This window comes from Apteryx rowi, unplaced genomic scaffold (assembly GCF_003343035.1).
Source record: "Apteryx rowi isolate R43461 unplaced genomic scaffold, aptRow1 scaffold_331, whole genome shotgun sequence".
Lineage (NCBI taxonomy): Eukaryota > Metazoa > Chordata > Aves > Apterygiformes > Apterygidae > Apteryx > Apteryx rowi.
This window is the reverse complement of record NW_020449764.1, coordinates 168,795-185,297: the sequence shown is the minus strand read 5'-3', so window position 1 is coordinate 185,297 and position 16,503 is coordinate 168,795. Positions and strand designations below refer to the sequence as shown.

Here is a 16,503-nt window from a genome sequence, read left to right as displayed (position 1 = left end):
TACCTGTCCGAATCCAAGATGGCAGCCCCCGCTGGAGTGAGGCTGGCTCCGGGTCACGTGACGGGGGTGTGGACCGTGTCCCGGCGGAAGCGTGAGGGACCGAGCAGGGAACAGGGACTGCTGGCGGCAGAGGGAGCGGGCTGGCGCCGCCGCAACAGACGTGCCGGAGAAGGGGAGACACGGCTGTCACCACGGAGCCCGCCGGCGCTAACACGGCGGCGACGGCCGCTTCGCGGGCCGGGGGCGCTGGGGACCAACCCGGCTCGCTGCCCCCGCCCCCRCCGAGGATGCCGCGCAGGAAGGTGAGTGAGGCCGGGGGAGCGCGGAGGCTCCCGGCGGGAGGGCGGCAAGCTCGGGCTACTACCTCCCCCCCTTCCCCGTGCCCCCGAACCGCCTCTCCCAGGCCCAAAATYTGGGGGAAAATAGCGGCCTTCACCCCCCAGTGCCCGCCCCGCTTGCTCCCTGAGTGGCTCCCGCGGGGGCCTGCTGGGCGCTGATTGGCCGCCATTGCTCATCACTCATCGCCCCCAACGGTTGCCCTTTCCCCTCCCCCCGCCTGCATTGCGTCCCGCCTCTCGGCTTTTCCGATTGGGCGGGTATTTGGCGAGCTGGCCGTGGATTGGTTCTACTTCCCCGCCGGGCTGGTCGCTGATTGGCCGCCGGACCTGCCCATCTACGCCCCCAACGGTCAGCTCCCCGCGCGTGCCTTGTTTCTCTCTCTTTCCCTTCCCCCATCCCACTCCTCCCCCCGGGTCGATGTTTCTGTAGGAGCGAGGCTCCCTCGGATAGGCTGGCGGCCGCCGTCAGTCACGCGTGGTGGCCACGCCCCTTCCCTCTACAAGGTGCTATTGGCGGGCTCCCTCATTCGGCCCCTCCCACGCGGCTTGCGATTGGCCGGGACCGGCGCGTCTCGGCTGGGCGCAAAACAAAGCGGCGCGGGGGCCGCGCTCGCGCTACGGTGCGCGCGGGGCCTCGCAGGTGCCCTCGCTCCCTCGCCTCAGGCGGGCGGCGGCCCCGCCCGCGGCTGCTCTGAGGTGCCTCGGAGGAGACTGTGTCCAGAATAAAACACCTGGCGCTTGATTGTTACGATATGTCATTGCGAACTTGAAATTATCTGTCTGGAATCAAACATTCTCTCAGTGTAGTGTAAATACAGTATGCTCCCGCGCTAATGCCCGGGTCTGTGGTGTTGCAGAGGAACGCGGGCAGTAGTTCAGACGGAACAGAAGACTCCGATTTCTCTACTGATCCTGAACATACGGACAGTTCTGAGAGCGATGGCACCTCCCGGCGGTCTGCCCGTGTCACCCGTTCCTCAGCCAGGCTCAGTCAGAGCTCTCAAGGTAAATGCTTTATTTTCCTAAACGCGTAAGTGGCTGGATGTGCTCCGTCTTCCTGAGCTTTAGAACTTAAACGTGTGTTGAGTTTATACCTAAATAAAATTGTTTTATTTTTTGTCTTTGGGTATTGTGGTACCAAGGAAAAGAACGAACTTTGTAAGTGCGTATTGCAGAAATGAGGTGTTATAATCTAAAGATTAAATTGCTGGTGAAAGTCAAGAATCCAGTATCTTCTGCTTAAAAAGTAAAGCTGTCTACCTATTAAACGAAAGAGGAAATAAAAACCTTGATTCTGCTGCCAGCTTTGACTATTTTTTTGAGAACTCTAAAACTTTACTTTCTATCTAGTTATTTACATAGGTACCAGAGTAGTTACATGGTACCAGCACAGAGAGTGTGTTCGGGAGTGAAAGTTGGTTTTGTTTGCTTTGTTTGTTTGTTTGGGGTTTTCTGTGTTGCAAGGCAAGGTAAACTTTCCTGGCTTGTTGAGGCTATTCTGCAGTAAATGTAATCAACGTATTGTCAGTTATTTTATATATATCTACTTTGGCATCCGGATTGTAAGAGGAGATGTTGAATCTTTCTACCTCGTCATTTTTAGTTTAGCTGTTTCTTGGCTGGTAGTTAATAATAGGAAATCAAATGCCATCTGGCATCAAGAGGAGGAAATGACAGTGAATATTAAGTTCTTTACCATGTTCTGTTTATACGCTTTGACAAAGAACCTGTTTTGTGGCAAATTTCCTTGCAGTTAAGAAATATGCATGTCTGATCATCTGATGATTTATGTCTTAAAAAACAAAAAAGTGTGATTTGGATCAGTGCGTGGGATGCCTGTGATTTTCCTAGAGAGTAAAAGTATCACTTTTCTGCAAGATAATCAGTTTTATAGTCTCCTAAGCAGTATAGGATGCCCAAACCACACACCCGGTTCCAAATATAGTTCCACACCAGAAGCAGCCTTGATATTCCCAAGGATTACCTAAACACTAATAGTTCTTATTTAAACTAATRGTTCTTTAGGTTTCCAGATGGCAGCTGTTTTGTAATTACTAGTTAAATAAAAAGTCCAGAGAAAGTTGATCTAGTTTTAGATTCCTTGGTATTGGCTATAGTGTCAAATATTTAACCTCAGAAGAACAGAGCAGATCCTTGTGATAACATGCAGTTGTGAGCTGTAGGAGGACAGAACTGTCTGTTGATATCCAGCTATCAAATGTTGATATCGCAGACTTTAGAGCATACTAGAGTTAAGTTACTTAGAGTGTTTTTTGTGGGTGTAATTATGGTGTCTCTTTTGAATTAGATTCCAGCCCAGTTCGTAATCCACCATCATTTGGAGCAGAAGAGCCTGTCTATTCTACGAGGAGAGTAACTCGCAGCCAACAGCAGCCCACTCCTGTGACCCCCAAAAAATACCCACTCCGGCAGACCCGCTCATCTGGGTCAGAAACTGAGCAAGTGGTTGACTTTTCTGACAGAGGTATGTGGGGTGCAGTGAGGCTTTGAGAGTTTGCAAAAAGCTGTTGGAAAGGGCATATAATTTATTCTCTGAGGGCACAATACAGTACCCTGAGGATACTCAGGAGCTGCTTTACTTATTTTTTTGAAAGCTTTCTTCCATATGTAATGTCTTGATCCTTATTCAGACACTAAAAATGCAGCAGATCACGATGAGTCTCCACCTCGCACCCCCACTGGGAATGCCCCTTCCTCTGAGTCCGATATTGATATCTCCAGTCCAAATGTATCGCATGATGAGAGCATTGCCAAGGACATGTCCATGAAGGATTCAGGAAGTGACCTGTCTCACCGCCCTAAGCGCCGCCGCTTCCACGAGAGCTACAATTTCAACATGAAATGTCCCACTCCTGGTTGTAACTCTTTAGGTAATTTCAACTGGAGGATTAATGTGTTGGTTTTTGCCTTTCTGCTGTAATATTCAAAGCCCTGCTTAGTTGAGTGTTTATATATCCTGACAGTATGCATTTAATTAGGATCAGCAGCATGGCTGGGAAGTGGGTATAGAGAAGGGAGATGGAGTACATCTCTAGGTATACTCTTTCACAAGATGTTTTTGGCTAGAAGTATTTGGAGGATGATGGAGTGAAAAACAGGTTAAGAATACTAGCACAGGTTTGGGAGGAAAATGCATAGTTCTGCAGCTAAGGTACTGGTCTCCACCAGAAGCAGGTATTCAGAAGCAAATTAATGCAGTCCTCTAATATGTTTGGCTGCTTGTGTGGAGTGCAGCTTTGGAGTTCTTGTGAAAGGGATTTTACTCCTTTTTTCTAAAAGATGTGCCATGAAGCATGAAATGTGTTCATCCCATCATACAGATAATAAACTTAGCATACCCCTTCAGAAGCTCATATGTGGTATCTGACCATCTAGACTCCTCTTTAAACTTCTTTATTATCATATCTTAAAAGCTTTTTTTCTGATCCTTTGCAGGACACCTAACTGGAAAACATGAGCGACACTTCTCCATATCGGGATGCCCGTTATATCATAATCTCTCAGCAGATGAGTGCAAGGTAAATGAGTCTCCTGTTTTGGCTTCCTTATGCTTTTATGAAACAAAATGCCACGACATGTCATTTGTCAACAGAAAGTGGAGCCTCCATGTTCCAACTGATGTCTTTAGCTGTAAGACAGCAGCATGGGGGTGTAGCATCATCTGTGAATTACAGTTCAGAGGATTCACCTAGACAGAACTGGAAAAGATGAAGGCTTTGATACAGTTTGCTGCGGTATTGACAGATGAGTTTTGACTTCCAGGTGCGAGCGCAGAGCCGAGATAAACAGATTGAGGAGAGGATGCTAGCCCATCGGCAGGATGACAACAACAGGCACGCCACCAGACACCAGGTAGGCAATCTGCACGTAATAGAGTGGCTTCTCAATTAGAAGTAGAAAAACTCAGCTTGTGGTTTCCAGTGACAAGTACTTTAACTTGATCTCCCTTCCTCATGTCTCAGATAAGCTATTGTGCTGAGTCCTGGCACTCCCCATTTGTCGTCTCCAATGTATGAGCATGGGAAATGCATTGCATCCTTAAGTGAGAGACTGGAGTGGCTAGTGAGAGTGCAGAGGTGACATTTTCCAGTAATATTACAAAGGAGGCTGGAGCTCTTCTCAGGATAATCTTTTCTGTGTGCTTTGATGGATATGACAAGAGAATTTCTGCAGAACTGTAAAACTCAATTTCTCTGCCTAAATCCAAAGAATAAAGCCAGAGGAATTACATTTTTCGGTTCATGAGCCTTGGAGTCAAGTCAGGATGACTTCATGAATCAGCTCTGAGCTTTTCCACATGACTAAACAGTGGAGAAGGAGTACAGTTCTGTCTTGTGAGACTGAGGTGCAGTGGCAAAGAAGAGCTGTGAAAGGAAGAAATATTTCCGATTTTACATACTTGCGTTGTACCTGAAGTGCTCTCTCAGCAGCACTGAAATCTATAAAACTCAGTTTCTGAAACAAAAAGAATATAAGTTGTTGGGATGTGCAGCTATTGTACTTAATGTAATACTTGGACAAAAGTGTTTTGTTGTGGTGTTCTAGGGGTTGATGTTGCATGCCAAATGTCTGTGATGCCTCACTGACAGGATTTGGTTCATGAGCAACAAATCTGATGAAGTGGAAGCCATGACAGAGGTCCTCTGGGGTTGGAAGGTGAATAAAAAGCTTTGAAGTAAGTGAAGTCTGCCAAAGGTTTCCACCTCTGGTTTCTTTCAGGCACCAACAGAGAGACAGCTGCGGTACAAGGAGAAAGTAGCTGAGCTCAGGAAGAAAAGGAACTCAGGACTAAGCAAGGAGCAAAAAGAAAAATATATGGTAAAAGTAGCAATTTTATTTTTTCATTCCCTTCTCTCTGGAATTAGACCATTAGGTGGGAGTTTGGCTTTCTCAGACGTCCTACAACATTCAGGGCCAAAAAAGCATTGAGAGTCAACAGCTTACTAGCAGCATAGCTGCAAAAATTAATGTTTTGTTGTTCCAGGAGCACAGACAAACCTATGGCAATACTAGGGAACCTCTACTTGAAAACCTGACCAGCGAGTATGACCTTGAGCTTTTCCGAAGAGCACAAGCACGAGCTTCTGAGGACCTGGTGAGAATTCTGACTCAGAGTTTATCTTACAGCATGTCTCGTTCAGAGATCTGAATGTTTTCTGGGTTTTGTGGTACTTGTGCAGATAGAATCAGWGTTTCTCAGAAGAGGAGCTACAGCCCAGTCAAGGCAGCAAAGTTATGCTAGGGATAACACTGAAGTGCCAGTCATTCAGAGACTTTGCCAAAAGTACGGGTGGAGCTAAGTATTTGCAGTCATGAATTCTGCAACGCCAGAGAGAGAGGCTGTATCTTTCCCTGCAGATGAAGGAAGAAGCATGAAATGGCAAGGTGGTTACATTGCTTTGATGACAGAAAGAGTAGGATCCCAGTGTTAGTGTGCTTCTAAGCGCTGAGATACAAAACATGAAAGGAAGGCTCAATAACTCCACTGCTGATGGACAGGGCTCAGTCTGAGTTTGACTGAGGAGAGGTGTGTGGGACTGGTCGTTAGATCTGGTCACACTAATGGGTGAACCCAGAAGACTTGAAGAGGAGGATTTCTTCAAGGGAAATAATTAGAGCCCTTCCACCCCCACATCCATATCCTCTTTTATTTAATTAACCATTCACTTCTTTTTTCATTCATAGGAAAAATTGCGGCTCCAGGGCCAGATCACAGAAGGCAGCAATATGATTAAAACAATTGCCTTTGGCCGTTATGAGTTGGATACCTGGTATCATTCTCCCTACCCAGAGGAGTATGCTCGGCTGGGACGTCTCTACATGTGCGAGTTCTGTCTCAAATATATGAAGAGCCAGACAATACTGCGTAGACATATGGTAAGGCTTAGAGCAGATCTGATTCTTGAGCTTTAAAAACTGATGTGAGGATGGAGATGCTTTACAATATTATTACCATTGTTAGGTCAGTTGTCCACTTTAAGGTCTGTTCTTTTAAATGTGAAGTGAGAATGTTCTGTGCAGTTTTGAAAGGAAGACAGATTTAATTACATTCAAGTTTGATGTCTGTTCCACTCAGTGGAATATGGAGGAACGGAAATGGGACCTGGAATTAAATTTGATATCATAGCTAAGAAGTGAGTGTTTCCTGCTATAAGCTGTTGTGACTTTTTCTGCCCTTAAAACAGCAATGTCACCCTAACTTTGTTTTTGTCTTGTAGGCAAAATGTGTGTGGAAACATCCACCAGGTGATGAAATCTACCGCAAAGGCTCCATTTCAGTGTTTGAAGTCGATGGGAAAAAGAATAAGGTAACTAACTGTGGTCGTGGGCCAGTCGTGAATGCGGATTCCATCTTTCAAACGTGCTATGCACTGCTTTGCCTGTAGAGCAACAGGATGCGAATGGCCCTTTCTCTCTCTAATTTTGGAAAGGTTACTAGAGTCAGTTCCGTCCATTCTTGCAATTCTGGCAGTAATTTTGTCTGCATTTTCCTTGTGGTTATTTCCCAGCACTGTTGTGCATCAGCAGTTCCATCTGTTATCTCTCCCATCATGCTGGACTAGTAGCTTTTGGAGTTACATATCCAGATCCCTCTCTGAAAGTTAATGGGGAGATTTGAAGCATGGCCTCTGTAGATTGCTGCTACCCATCTACCATTCAGCTGCAAATACTCTAGTCAAGCTTTGGTTACCGTTTGAAGCAGCCCAACATTATTGCAGGTGATCTCCTTAACCGTGAATTTAAGGGCAGAACATGAGACTGTACCTGCAAAGTAGGTGCTCAGTAGTAGTAGTGCACCATGCTTGTGCTCTGCCTCTAGTTGTGTTTGGTCTTGAAGGCTTCAGAGGCAAGAACAAACAAATAAATTCAGCAGCTAAATTCTGCACTGTCAGAAGTTGGGAGGAGTCTTCTTYCAGTCAGTACAGGTGACCTTGAATTATGGGATTAATACAAATACAGTGCGAGCAAGCAGAGATCCTGTTTTCTTTCAACCTTCTGTTCCCCTTCTCTGAGTATATGATGTTTCGGGCATTCAGAGACTGATATCACAAACTTAATTTCCCACCTTTGGGAATTCTTCTGTTTGGTACATAGGCTTATCAAACTTCATCATRAATGGAATTGTTTTCTGACCCAGCTGCTCTGTCTGAAAGACTGTATGTTATTTCTCAGATGGTTCAGAACTCTCTTCTGATTTCCCATCTGTGTTTGTTTTTTTTCCACTTTGGGGATGTTCCACTGTAATAAACAGGTGTACCTTGTTCTCTCTTTGCTTCTAGATCTACTGTCAAAACCTGTGTCTGCTGGCAAAACTTTTCTTGGACCATAAAACTCTGTATTATGATGTTGAACCCTTCCTCTTCTATGTCATGACAGAAGCTGACAACACTGGGTGTCACCTGATAGGATATTTCTCCAAGGTTAGTTGAAAAATATATATATACTTATTATTACCTCACTGGAATGAGATTTAGGACACAGAATATACCTTCAGAATTTTTGCAGTCTCAGGATTTGTTGTGCTTAAGGAAGGGTAAAGCTTCAAAGCTGATCTGCACGAGTGGTTCATATTGTTTGCTGCAGGGGTTGCAGGTGCTTTGCTGTAGCATCTTTCCTCATTACTAGCAAAAACCAAATCAGCTTGAATAAACTAGTGTCACTAGGAAATGTAATGGTGTCTTAAACGTAGGCAAAAGTAATGATAAATAAAAATACATTGCTTAAAATAAGTATTAGTCACCACAATTTTTTTTTTTTCATAAAGTACTTGGAGGAAGAAAAATACTTAGATGGAGAAGCTGAGACAGTAGTCACGTGTCTTGACCAGATCCCCAAAGTTAGTTACTGGCTAAGCTTAGGGTAGAAGCCAGTTCTCATGTCTGTGTTCTGTGCCCTGTTTGCTCAGTCATGTTGCCTACCTAATAAATAGCCAAACTGTTTAATCCCTACTGCCTGTTCATGCCATTTCCTGATTGTCCTTACTTACATACAATAAAAGTGATTGGCCTTCTGGACATGATGGTGTCATGCAATGCAGTCATCAGTTTAGATATTGCAGCCAGTGAAATTCTTTAGGCAGGAGAATAATCTCCCAAATGAAGCACAGGAAAATATTTCTTAAATTACCTGAGTCAAAACCAAATAAATATCTTTAAAAAAAAAAAAAAAAAAAAGCTCTAAAGAAAAATCTGCATTGAGCTGAGGACAGATGTGTCTGAAAGAGTCTCTTCTTTGTTTGAACACTTCAATATATGCTCTGTGCTTATTATATTAGTATTATGTTGCTTTTTTTATTGCGTGTAAACCTGTTAGATGACAGAGGTGGTAGTTACAGGACTGCCATAAAGTATTACTGGCTTTTCCCCCGATACAACTCCATTGCCTGCCATCCTAGGCTTAAAACTGTGCGCCAGACACCCAATTTAATGGCTAGTAAAGTAAGACACTAAGCCAGGTTGGTAGCTGAAGGATGATCGTGTTACTTGTTAGTTGTTAGGCAGGTTTTTCTATGGCTGTTCCATTCACCTTGTATTATATCAGTTGCACAGGCTTGTTCAGTCTGTCGGGATTATGATACACCCATTGTTTGTACAAATCGAGACCTGTTAAGCTATCTTCTCTGTGTTCTTGTTTTTAGGAGAAGAATTCTTTTCTCAACTACAATGTTTCTTGTATCCTGACAATGCCTCAATATATGAGGCAAGGTTATGGCAAAATGCTCATTGATTTCAGTAAGTATAAAAACTGCAGCAAAACCTACTGATAATGGCTGTGGAATGAGGCAAAAATCTCTGTCTTAAGGAGTTCAGTTTTCTCATACTGATGTTTTGAGGATCAGAGTTGCGCGGCTGAATTGTTTGAAGGGACTTTATCCAAAAGTGTGTATGTAAATACCTAGAACTCGCTGAACTTTAAAACAGCTGTTTAGCAGAGGCACATGCATTGCTGCCTGCCAGCGAGACCCTTCATCACGGACTCATTGCCAGTATTTTCATGCAGAAGTAGCCAAGCAAGTAAATGACTTTTATGTGCTTCATATGCAGGTACTGTTATGTGTTAGGAAGAGAAGATATGTAGATTAAATGCCTGCATTTACCCCTCATAGTTCTTTTCAAGTGTGTCTTGGGTAATACCAATATTGGTAAAAGTCAGCAATACTTTCAGTCTGCATTTTAACTGTCCACCAACTGACAGGTAATAGTTAATTAGAAAAAGAAATTTGAGCTCCTTTTGCAGGACTGCATGGAAGAGTGATATTTTGGAAACATTTCCTGTCCAATGTGTACAATTTCACCCAGAAATGTAACATATCTCTGGCTGTTGAACAGTTTTGATTATAGCTGATTTCTGCATGTGCTAAAGAGAGTAACAGTCAGGAGAGACTAGTTTAGGAGAGATAAATAGATTTTCTTTCCTTTACAGGCTATTTGCTTTCCAAGGTAGAAGAAAAAGTTGGCTCTCCAGAGCGGCCTCTGTCTGATTTAGGTCTCATCAGCTACCGTAGTTACTGGAAGGAAGTTCTCCTTCGTTACCTGCATAATTTCCAAGGAAAAGAGATCTCTATAAAAGGTATGTCTTCAAGCTAAATAAGCTTGTAGTGAATTGGTTAAGGAGCATTTCTGTGCATCTTACTCATTTTCCTCAAATATGAGGCAGGTCATGCTTGGCTCGTTTTTAGAAGAAACAACATATTAATACAAGAGTTTGTGTACCAGCATGATTCAGCAGAATATTCTTACAGCTGGGTGTTGCCCTTCTTTCCAAACCTGCCACTATTAAAGATAAGCCAGCTTGCTGAGCTTTGAAAGTATGTACTGGTTTTTTTTCAAAGAAGATTCTGTAAAAGAACTTCATCTCTAAATTAGAATGTTAACTTTAGGAAGATAAATGACTACACCAAGAGGCTTTCAGACACTTTGGAAAATTACTAAGACTGTTTAGATTTCTGCTAATAGCATTTTCTACATTTACGGTACCTAGGAGTATGCAGTATTTCATAGAGATACTAAGCTAGTTCTGAAGAAGCTGCTATGTCTTCTTTCAGAGGATTACACCATATTAACTTTGATCTAAAAGCAGTATCGCTAAATCATTATAATGTTCCATTTCAACTGATTTTTCCCCAGTGCTTCTCCTGGGCTGACTTTCAGTTTCAGAGTGAGTTGGGCTGTTTCTGTACAGCTCAGCATGGCTTGAAGCCGTAGCCTGTGGTTCTTCAAGCTGTTTGCAATCCGTCATTAAGAGGAAAATGAGCATAGGCAAGTTATGTAACAGTGCTACAGATAACCAGGATGGTCTAAGGGTGCAAGTCAGGCAACAACAGCAATACTGTGTGTGTCACCTTAATATCTGCAAGGCATTTTGGGGATATGATTACAAAGGGAGTTGCCTAAAATTTGTAGTCAAAAACTAACAAGTATGGGTGATTTAAAAGGATTTTTGTGGTAGACTGGCTTGTTTCTCTCCTTACATAAACTGATATTGGTTTGCAGAAATCAGCCAGGAGACTGCAGTAAACCCTGTCGACATTGTTAGTACGTTGCAGGCACTTCAGATGCTCAAGTACTGGAAGGGAAAACATCTGGTCCTAAAAAGACAGGTAAGATTTCTCATGGCTCTCTCTGCACTTTTGTTTCCTTATATTTAGCTGTTACATTTGAGGTACCAGAACTTACCAAAATCAGTATTTCCTTTGTCTTGTGCTGGGCTTTCCAGCTGTTTGATTCTAGTGGGGGAGCACTGTAATTTTGAAGTGAAATGCACTAACTGATGAAATATGATATGGGCATCCAGCCTGATTCCTCAGTATTGTAGAAATACTCTGCATTGATCTTCCTTATTTTGGTGTGTGGAATAACATTGCTCATTGTAAGCGGCTTGTAGGGGAGCAATGGATCAACATTCCTACTGTGCTCCTCATCATGCCTGCCCTTTACTGGGCAAATGGATGACCTAGTAGTGGACCGAATTCATTGAATACTGAGCAAGCCCTGCTTGTATCCTCGTTAGATATAAGGCAAGTGGTGTGTAAATACCCAGATCTATGACAGCTTCTCTCTTTCATTTCCCCATTCCTGAGACTTGACTTTGTAGCTAAAAGTAGCCTTATCACTGTCTTTTTGGAACTGCTTCTAGAGAGCGCTGTGGAAGAGATGTTATTATTGTCATGCTAAGCAGATAGCAGGCTAGTCAACTTTAGATTTATGGACTTAGATGTTTGGTGTTGTACCATGGATAATTCTTCATCATAGATCACTTGTTTTAACCTGCCCTTTCATGCTCTTTTCCCCAGGATCTGATTGATGAATGGATAGCCAAAGAGGCAAAAAGATCCAACAGCAATAAGATAATGGATCCCAGCTGTTTGAAATGGACCCCTCCTAAGGGAACTTAACTACCTATCACTCCTGAAGCCAGTGAACCCCAGCAGTAGGAAGTACCCTAGGGATCTCTGTTGTATCTGTTGCTGTTGTGATTGGCTGGTACAGTACCCTCCCGAAAGATCAGTTCCCCTTGGTACTGTTCTGGCCCAGATCTTTTGTGCACACCACAGACGCTAGTTCTGAGGAACTTTATGTTTCGGCCTCAATGAGGTTGCAAGGATTGGATCTGTATAGGACCCAAACGATGCTCCTAGCAGCGCTGGCCCAAGGAGTTCTGATATCTGGTACTGTACCTGTCCAGTCACTGGTCTTACCCTCATGTTCTTATTCCAATGAGGTTGTGTTGTGTCTATAATCTGGTTGTTTCTTCCTTCAGGCTCCTTGCCTTCTAAGTAACGGATAATTTCTGTGGCTTTTGAACAAGGTCTAATAATGCTCGTTTGGGGAAAGTCTGGTTTCCCAACAAGCAGCAATTACACTGACTTCAGCGTTTTTGACAAGTCTTGTCTGATGGACTGTTCCATTCCATGTATCGAATAGTTTAATAAGGTAACTTGCCACCTCTTTGAGCAGTGTTTTCCATATAATATAGCAGGTCTTCACATAGTTAATATTGTACAGTCAGAAGCTTGCATATCTTGTACCTGAGTGGTGTGATTGTTAGTGTTACCCTGGAGGAGTCAAGGCTAAGTGTATGAGAACATCATGGTCTAAGGTATTTCATAGAGTTGTTCTTGGTATACTCTCCTGGAGCTAGGACCGTACTACACCTGTTGGAGAGACCTCTTTGGTTATATGTTATTGGTTTTCTGGTTTATCTGTTGGAGTTGGATTTCTTTACACAAAAACAGTCTGTTCAGTATATTTCACTTTAAATGTTTTTCTCAGAGTAGTCTTCCTTGAATTGTAGGTCTCTTTCTATTTGAGAGGATTTTTTCTCTATACTGAAGAGATAAATCTTAACTTCAGACACATTTTTGCTAGCCTTGTCCAAACAGCCACAGAAACTCTGTAATGCAAATATCATCAGTTGTTGGATTGCCTACAGTGTACATTCTGTGCATCAGTGGCAGCTCCAGTTAGCTTGTGGATGGTTTGCTTCTCTGACAGTGCATCCTTGTTTGTCTTTGTAAAACAAAAAAAAGCTTTTACTTCCTCTCTCCCATCAGCACCACCAGAAGAAACTATCATACAATGGCTTTCAAATATAACCACTATCCTTGTTCCACAAGTCTCCTAGATGGCTCCAGTGTGATGAAAAGGGGGGACAATCTTGGAGTAGATAATGGCAACATCATATAGTGCTGATTTCATTTAAACCTTCCAATGCTTTCTCATTGAATGGTGTCTGAAAAGAAGCACTTGCAGTGTACTGGTAGGTAGGAGCCATTTCCTGTTAACCACTGACCCATCCTAATGTGGAAAAGTTCTCCATGGCCCTTCTGATGGTTGTCTCTGCCTTTCTCTGCCTCCCTAAAAAATAGATCATCAGTACATGATGTGTACTTTGTGGGCATTACTGAATTTTGCCGTCATATGCCCTTTGCTTCTGTACTAACTACAGATACTCATGAAACTATCCAATGAAGTAGATCTCTTGTGGAGTAGGGAAGAAGGCCATTCTTGTGCAGAAGCTAAACCCTGTTCCCATGATGTGGTAGAATGTGCTATTCTTGTATCTACTTCTCAATAAAGCATGTTCTCTGCTCAAGTCTGTGCCTTCCTGTTATTTTTTCAGTCAGACATGCTATTCTGGCTCTCCAGTTAAGTGATGCTGCCTGTCTGTGTTGCAAGGGACTGATTTTGAACCTGTCTTTGTGTCCGGCATAATAAGGATTGTGGCTGTAGCAGCCTTTAGGTTGGATGTTTTGAAAATACTCTGTATTGTGTGTTCACTCTAGAACTGATCATGCACAGGAGGCCACCATGAGGAATATATATGATGTTACCAGATACTGGCAGCTTAAGCATGGCATGCAAAACTGGGATAGCATCTGTCAACCCAAAGTTCTTGTAAGAAGGAAGGAATTACTCTGAAAGTGATGGTCCTAGATTTTTAACCTTTCTTTCTTGTGCTTCCATGACCAGACCTCCTTGCTTCTTGTACTATGGAAGGATTTGGGGTAGCTTTGGTACAATTTCTGATCTAAATTGGTTAATTAAGCATGTCTGCTCCATTTCTTTCCAGAGATCCTGCTTTTCTATATAATTAAGTGGGAGGGAAGAGGAGGAGGAGGATGTTTTTGGACTTTGGGCTCTAAGCTGCAGAGAGGACAGGGTACGGTTAAGAGCAAGGATGCTGTTCAGAGCAAGGCTGACATGTCAGTGATCATAGACACTCACCTTATGAAGGAAGAGCATGAACTAACTGAGGAGATACAATGTCTTAGTAGCTTTGTTCTGATTAAGATACTGGAACAGCTGTTAATCACAACCAAACAAAGCCAGTTCCCTGAACAATGATGGATGTTTACTCAAGTCACGTCACAGCTATTCCTAGTGCTGTCATGTTTTCCCTAGTGACAAGATGGTTCTTAGAGTTTGATTTGGGAGCATTGCTTTTACTTATTTGAGCGCACTTTTGCACAAAACCAGTTGCCTTTATTTTATTTTATTTTTATTGCAAGTACAGATGGATGCAGTGTGGTTTAGTTCATGGATAACTGGACAGAGAGTCAAGAGGATAAAGGTTTTATTCCCCACTCTGCTATGCTGTGTGACAGTGAGCACGTCACTTCCCAGCTCTAGGCTTTTGTTTCACTCCAGTCCTTATTCTGTTTAGCCTATTTACATTGCGAGGTCCTCTGAGGCAGTGACTGTCTCACTGTATCGGTACGATTCTTAACATGATGGGGTCCCACGCTTGACTGAGACCTCTAGGCGCTTTCGTAATGCAGACACTAATTAAGTAGTGAGTCATACAGATAGCCAAAAGCATCTCTGGGTAACCAGAGGATGAGACATACAACTGCTCATGGTTTCACTCACAGTTTATTCATAGCAACTGCAAACTTGCAGATCTTATATACTGTATGGGCAGTTTGGAGCCCACCTAAAAAATCAGGATGCTTACCAAAAAGCAGTCAGTGCTCCCAGAAAATCGTTTAATAGATTTATACATTCTTGACCTCCTCTTTTCTCATTCATAAAAGACGTTTGCCTTTAGCCTTGGCCAAACACAAGAACAGAACGTGTATATAATTTTAAGCACACTGATGACCTCACAGAATGCTTTGCTGGACAGCAACTTATGATAGACCCAATAAACCCTAGCACAGACTCAAATTCAAGGCAAAACTAAATTTGCTGAGTGCCACACCACCTCACATCAGTGTCCCACAAAACAGAACTAGCTGTGGAACTGGAAGTGATACAAATCAATTAAGATTTTGAATGCCAGTGAAGATGAACAGTAGGAGCATATAAAACCTCATAAGGAATGGGCTTTTATTGAAAGCCTCACATTTTATGTCCAAAATCAGAAAAGTACCCTGTTGAAGAACTAGAGGGAAAGCAAGGTCTTCCAGTGCTCAATCCTGATGCTTTAACATCAGATTCATCCTTTTTTCTGTGGGCCAACACCCAAGTTTCTTTGCTTCTGATGTCACCTAATACACTTGCCAGTATCTGTTTGAGAGAAATATATATTTTTCCAAAAGGTTTGTGTTTTTCAGCAGAGCCAAAATTTAAAAATCTTTGTTAAGTATGTTCCACTGTTGTCAGTATATGAGAAATACTCTTTGAAAGCTTTAGAGATGCAGTAGTAGCAGTGTATATGCTAATAAAACAGTATTGTTTCCTGATGAATTTGCTTCCCGGGGAACTTTTCATGACTTCTGCCCCTTTACTTAAACTCCGGCTAGCCTGTAGCCATTTTTCTGACTGTTCCAGCAGTCTCTACAACTTTTTCCTTGTTTGTTTTGCTCTTTCTATCCCTTAGCCTTCCAGATGTCTCAGTTAAAACAACTTCACTTTCTATTTTAGTCTCCATGCTAAGGTGCAGGTGTAACAGCTCAGACTATGGACGGGTATAGCACAGGCACCTGCTTACCAGAGGACTTCACCCACACCTCTGCGTTGGATCATGCACTGCTATTCCAGGCTTAAAGCTTCACTACGCACTTTTATTAGTATTATTCAAGCTGGACATGGATAAACAGCATGGACATGTCCTCTGCTCTTTAGCTGGACTCATAATTGCTTCAGCTTTAGGAAGCTGAACTGAAGAGAAGTTAATTGATCTAGTTAATGCTCAACCTGTGTATTTCAGTGTCCCCCAGAACACCTCCAAGTTTCTCCATGGAGCTAAAGATTTCTTAGCAACAGGAATTCTTAGCTCTTAATGCACACTAATGTAGGAACTGAGACACAGGCAACAGGCACAGGGATCTCGCTGCCAGCTGCTTTGTCCTAACCCTCCGTTTAGTTGTGCTGCCCTCAGTTGTGCTAGTACAGTGTTTGTAGGGACCACTTTGAACCAGATCACTGACTTGATTCAAACATCTGCACCTCTCTCATTGTCTCTACCGACYGTATCATTTGGCAGACCACAAGACCCCTCCTTCTCACAGTTTTTTTCAGACTCCTGTAATGCTGGTACAATAAGTGTTCACCATGATGAGGCAAACTGGTGAATTTTGCAGTGCCTGTGTTTCTTCGCCAAGAAGATCTTCTGTGTGCGTCTCCAGGAATTGGTGTGTTCCTGCTGTTCCTTTTCCCCAGCTGAGCACTGCCAGTTCTGCTGGCTTTTCCTTTTTGAT

General features: G+C 43.0%; 1 protein-coding gene across 2 annotated transcripts; it reads left to right on the top strand.

The window, feature by feature from the left end:
• Nucleotides 1–13: 13 nt before the first annotated feature.
• On the top strand, nt 14–13,454 carry KAT7 (lysine acetyltransferase 7). Of its 2 annotated transcripts, XM_026071832.1 has the most exons (15): nt 14–302; nt 1,196–1,343; nt 2,647–2,823; nt 2,990–3,229; nt 3,795–3,877; nt 4,122–4,211; nt 5,079–5,177; nt 5,344–5,454; nt 6,045–6,236; nt 6,578–6,667; nt 7,640–7,780; nt 8,998–9,091; nt 9,783–9,929; nt 10,853–10,959; nt 11,653–13,454. In XM_026071832.1, exons 1-15 carry the CDS (start codon nt 288–290, stop codon nt 11,752–11,754), a joined length of 1,836 nt encoding a protein of 611 aa, XP_025927617.1. In that variant the 5' UTR covers nt 14–287; the 3' UTR covers nt 11,755–13,454. The 2 variants fall into 2 exon arrangements, with proteins under 2 accessions (XP_025927617.1, XP_025927616.1); XM_026071831.1 differs by lacking the exon at nt 14–302 and having other exon boundaries at nt 966–1,343.
• The last annotated feature ends 3,049 nt before the right edge of the window (nt 13,455–16,503 follow it).

Excerpts from the sequence above, each read along its gene's own strand:
- KAT7 (XM_026071831.1), top strand. The coding sequence starts at position 1,172 with ATGCCCGGGTCTGTGGTGTTGCAGAGGAACGCGGGCAGTAGTTCAGAC. Across the intron at positions 9,930-10,852 it reads AAAAGAGATCTCTATAAAAG|AAATCAGCCAGGAGACTGCA; the intron begins GTATGTCTTCAA and ends ATTGGTTTGCAG. Across the intron at positions 10,960-11,652 it reads ATCTGGTCCTAAAAAGACAG|GATCTGATTGATGAATGGAT; the intron begins GTAAGATTTCTC and ends TCTTTTCCCCAG.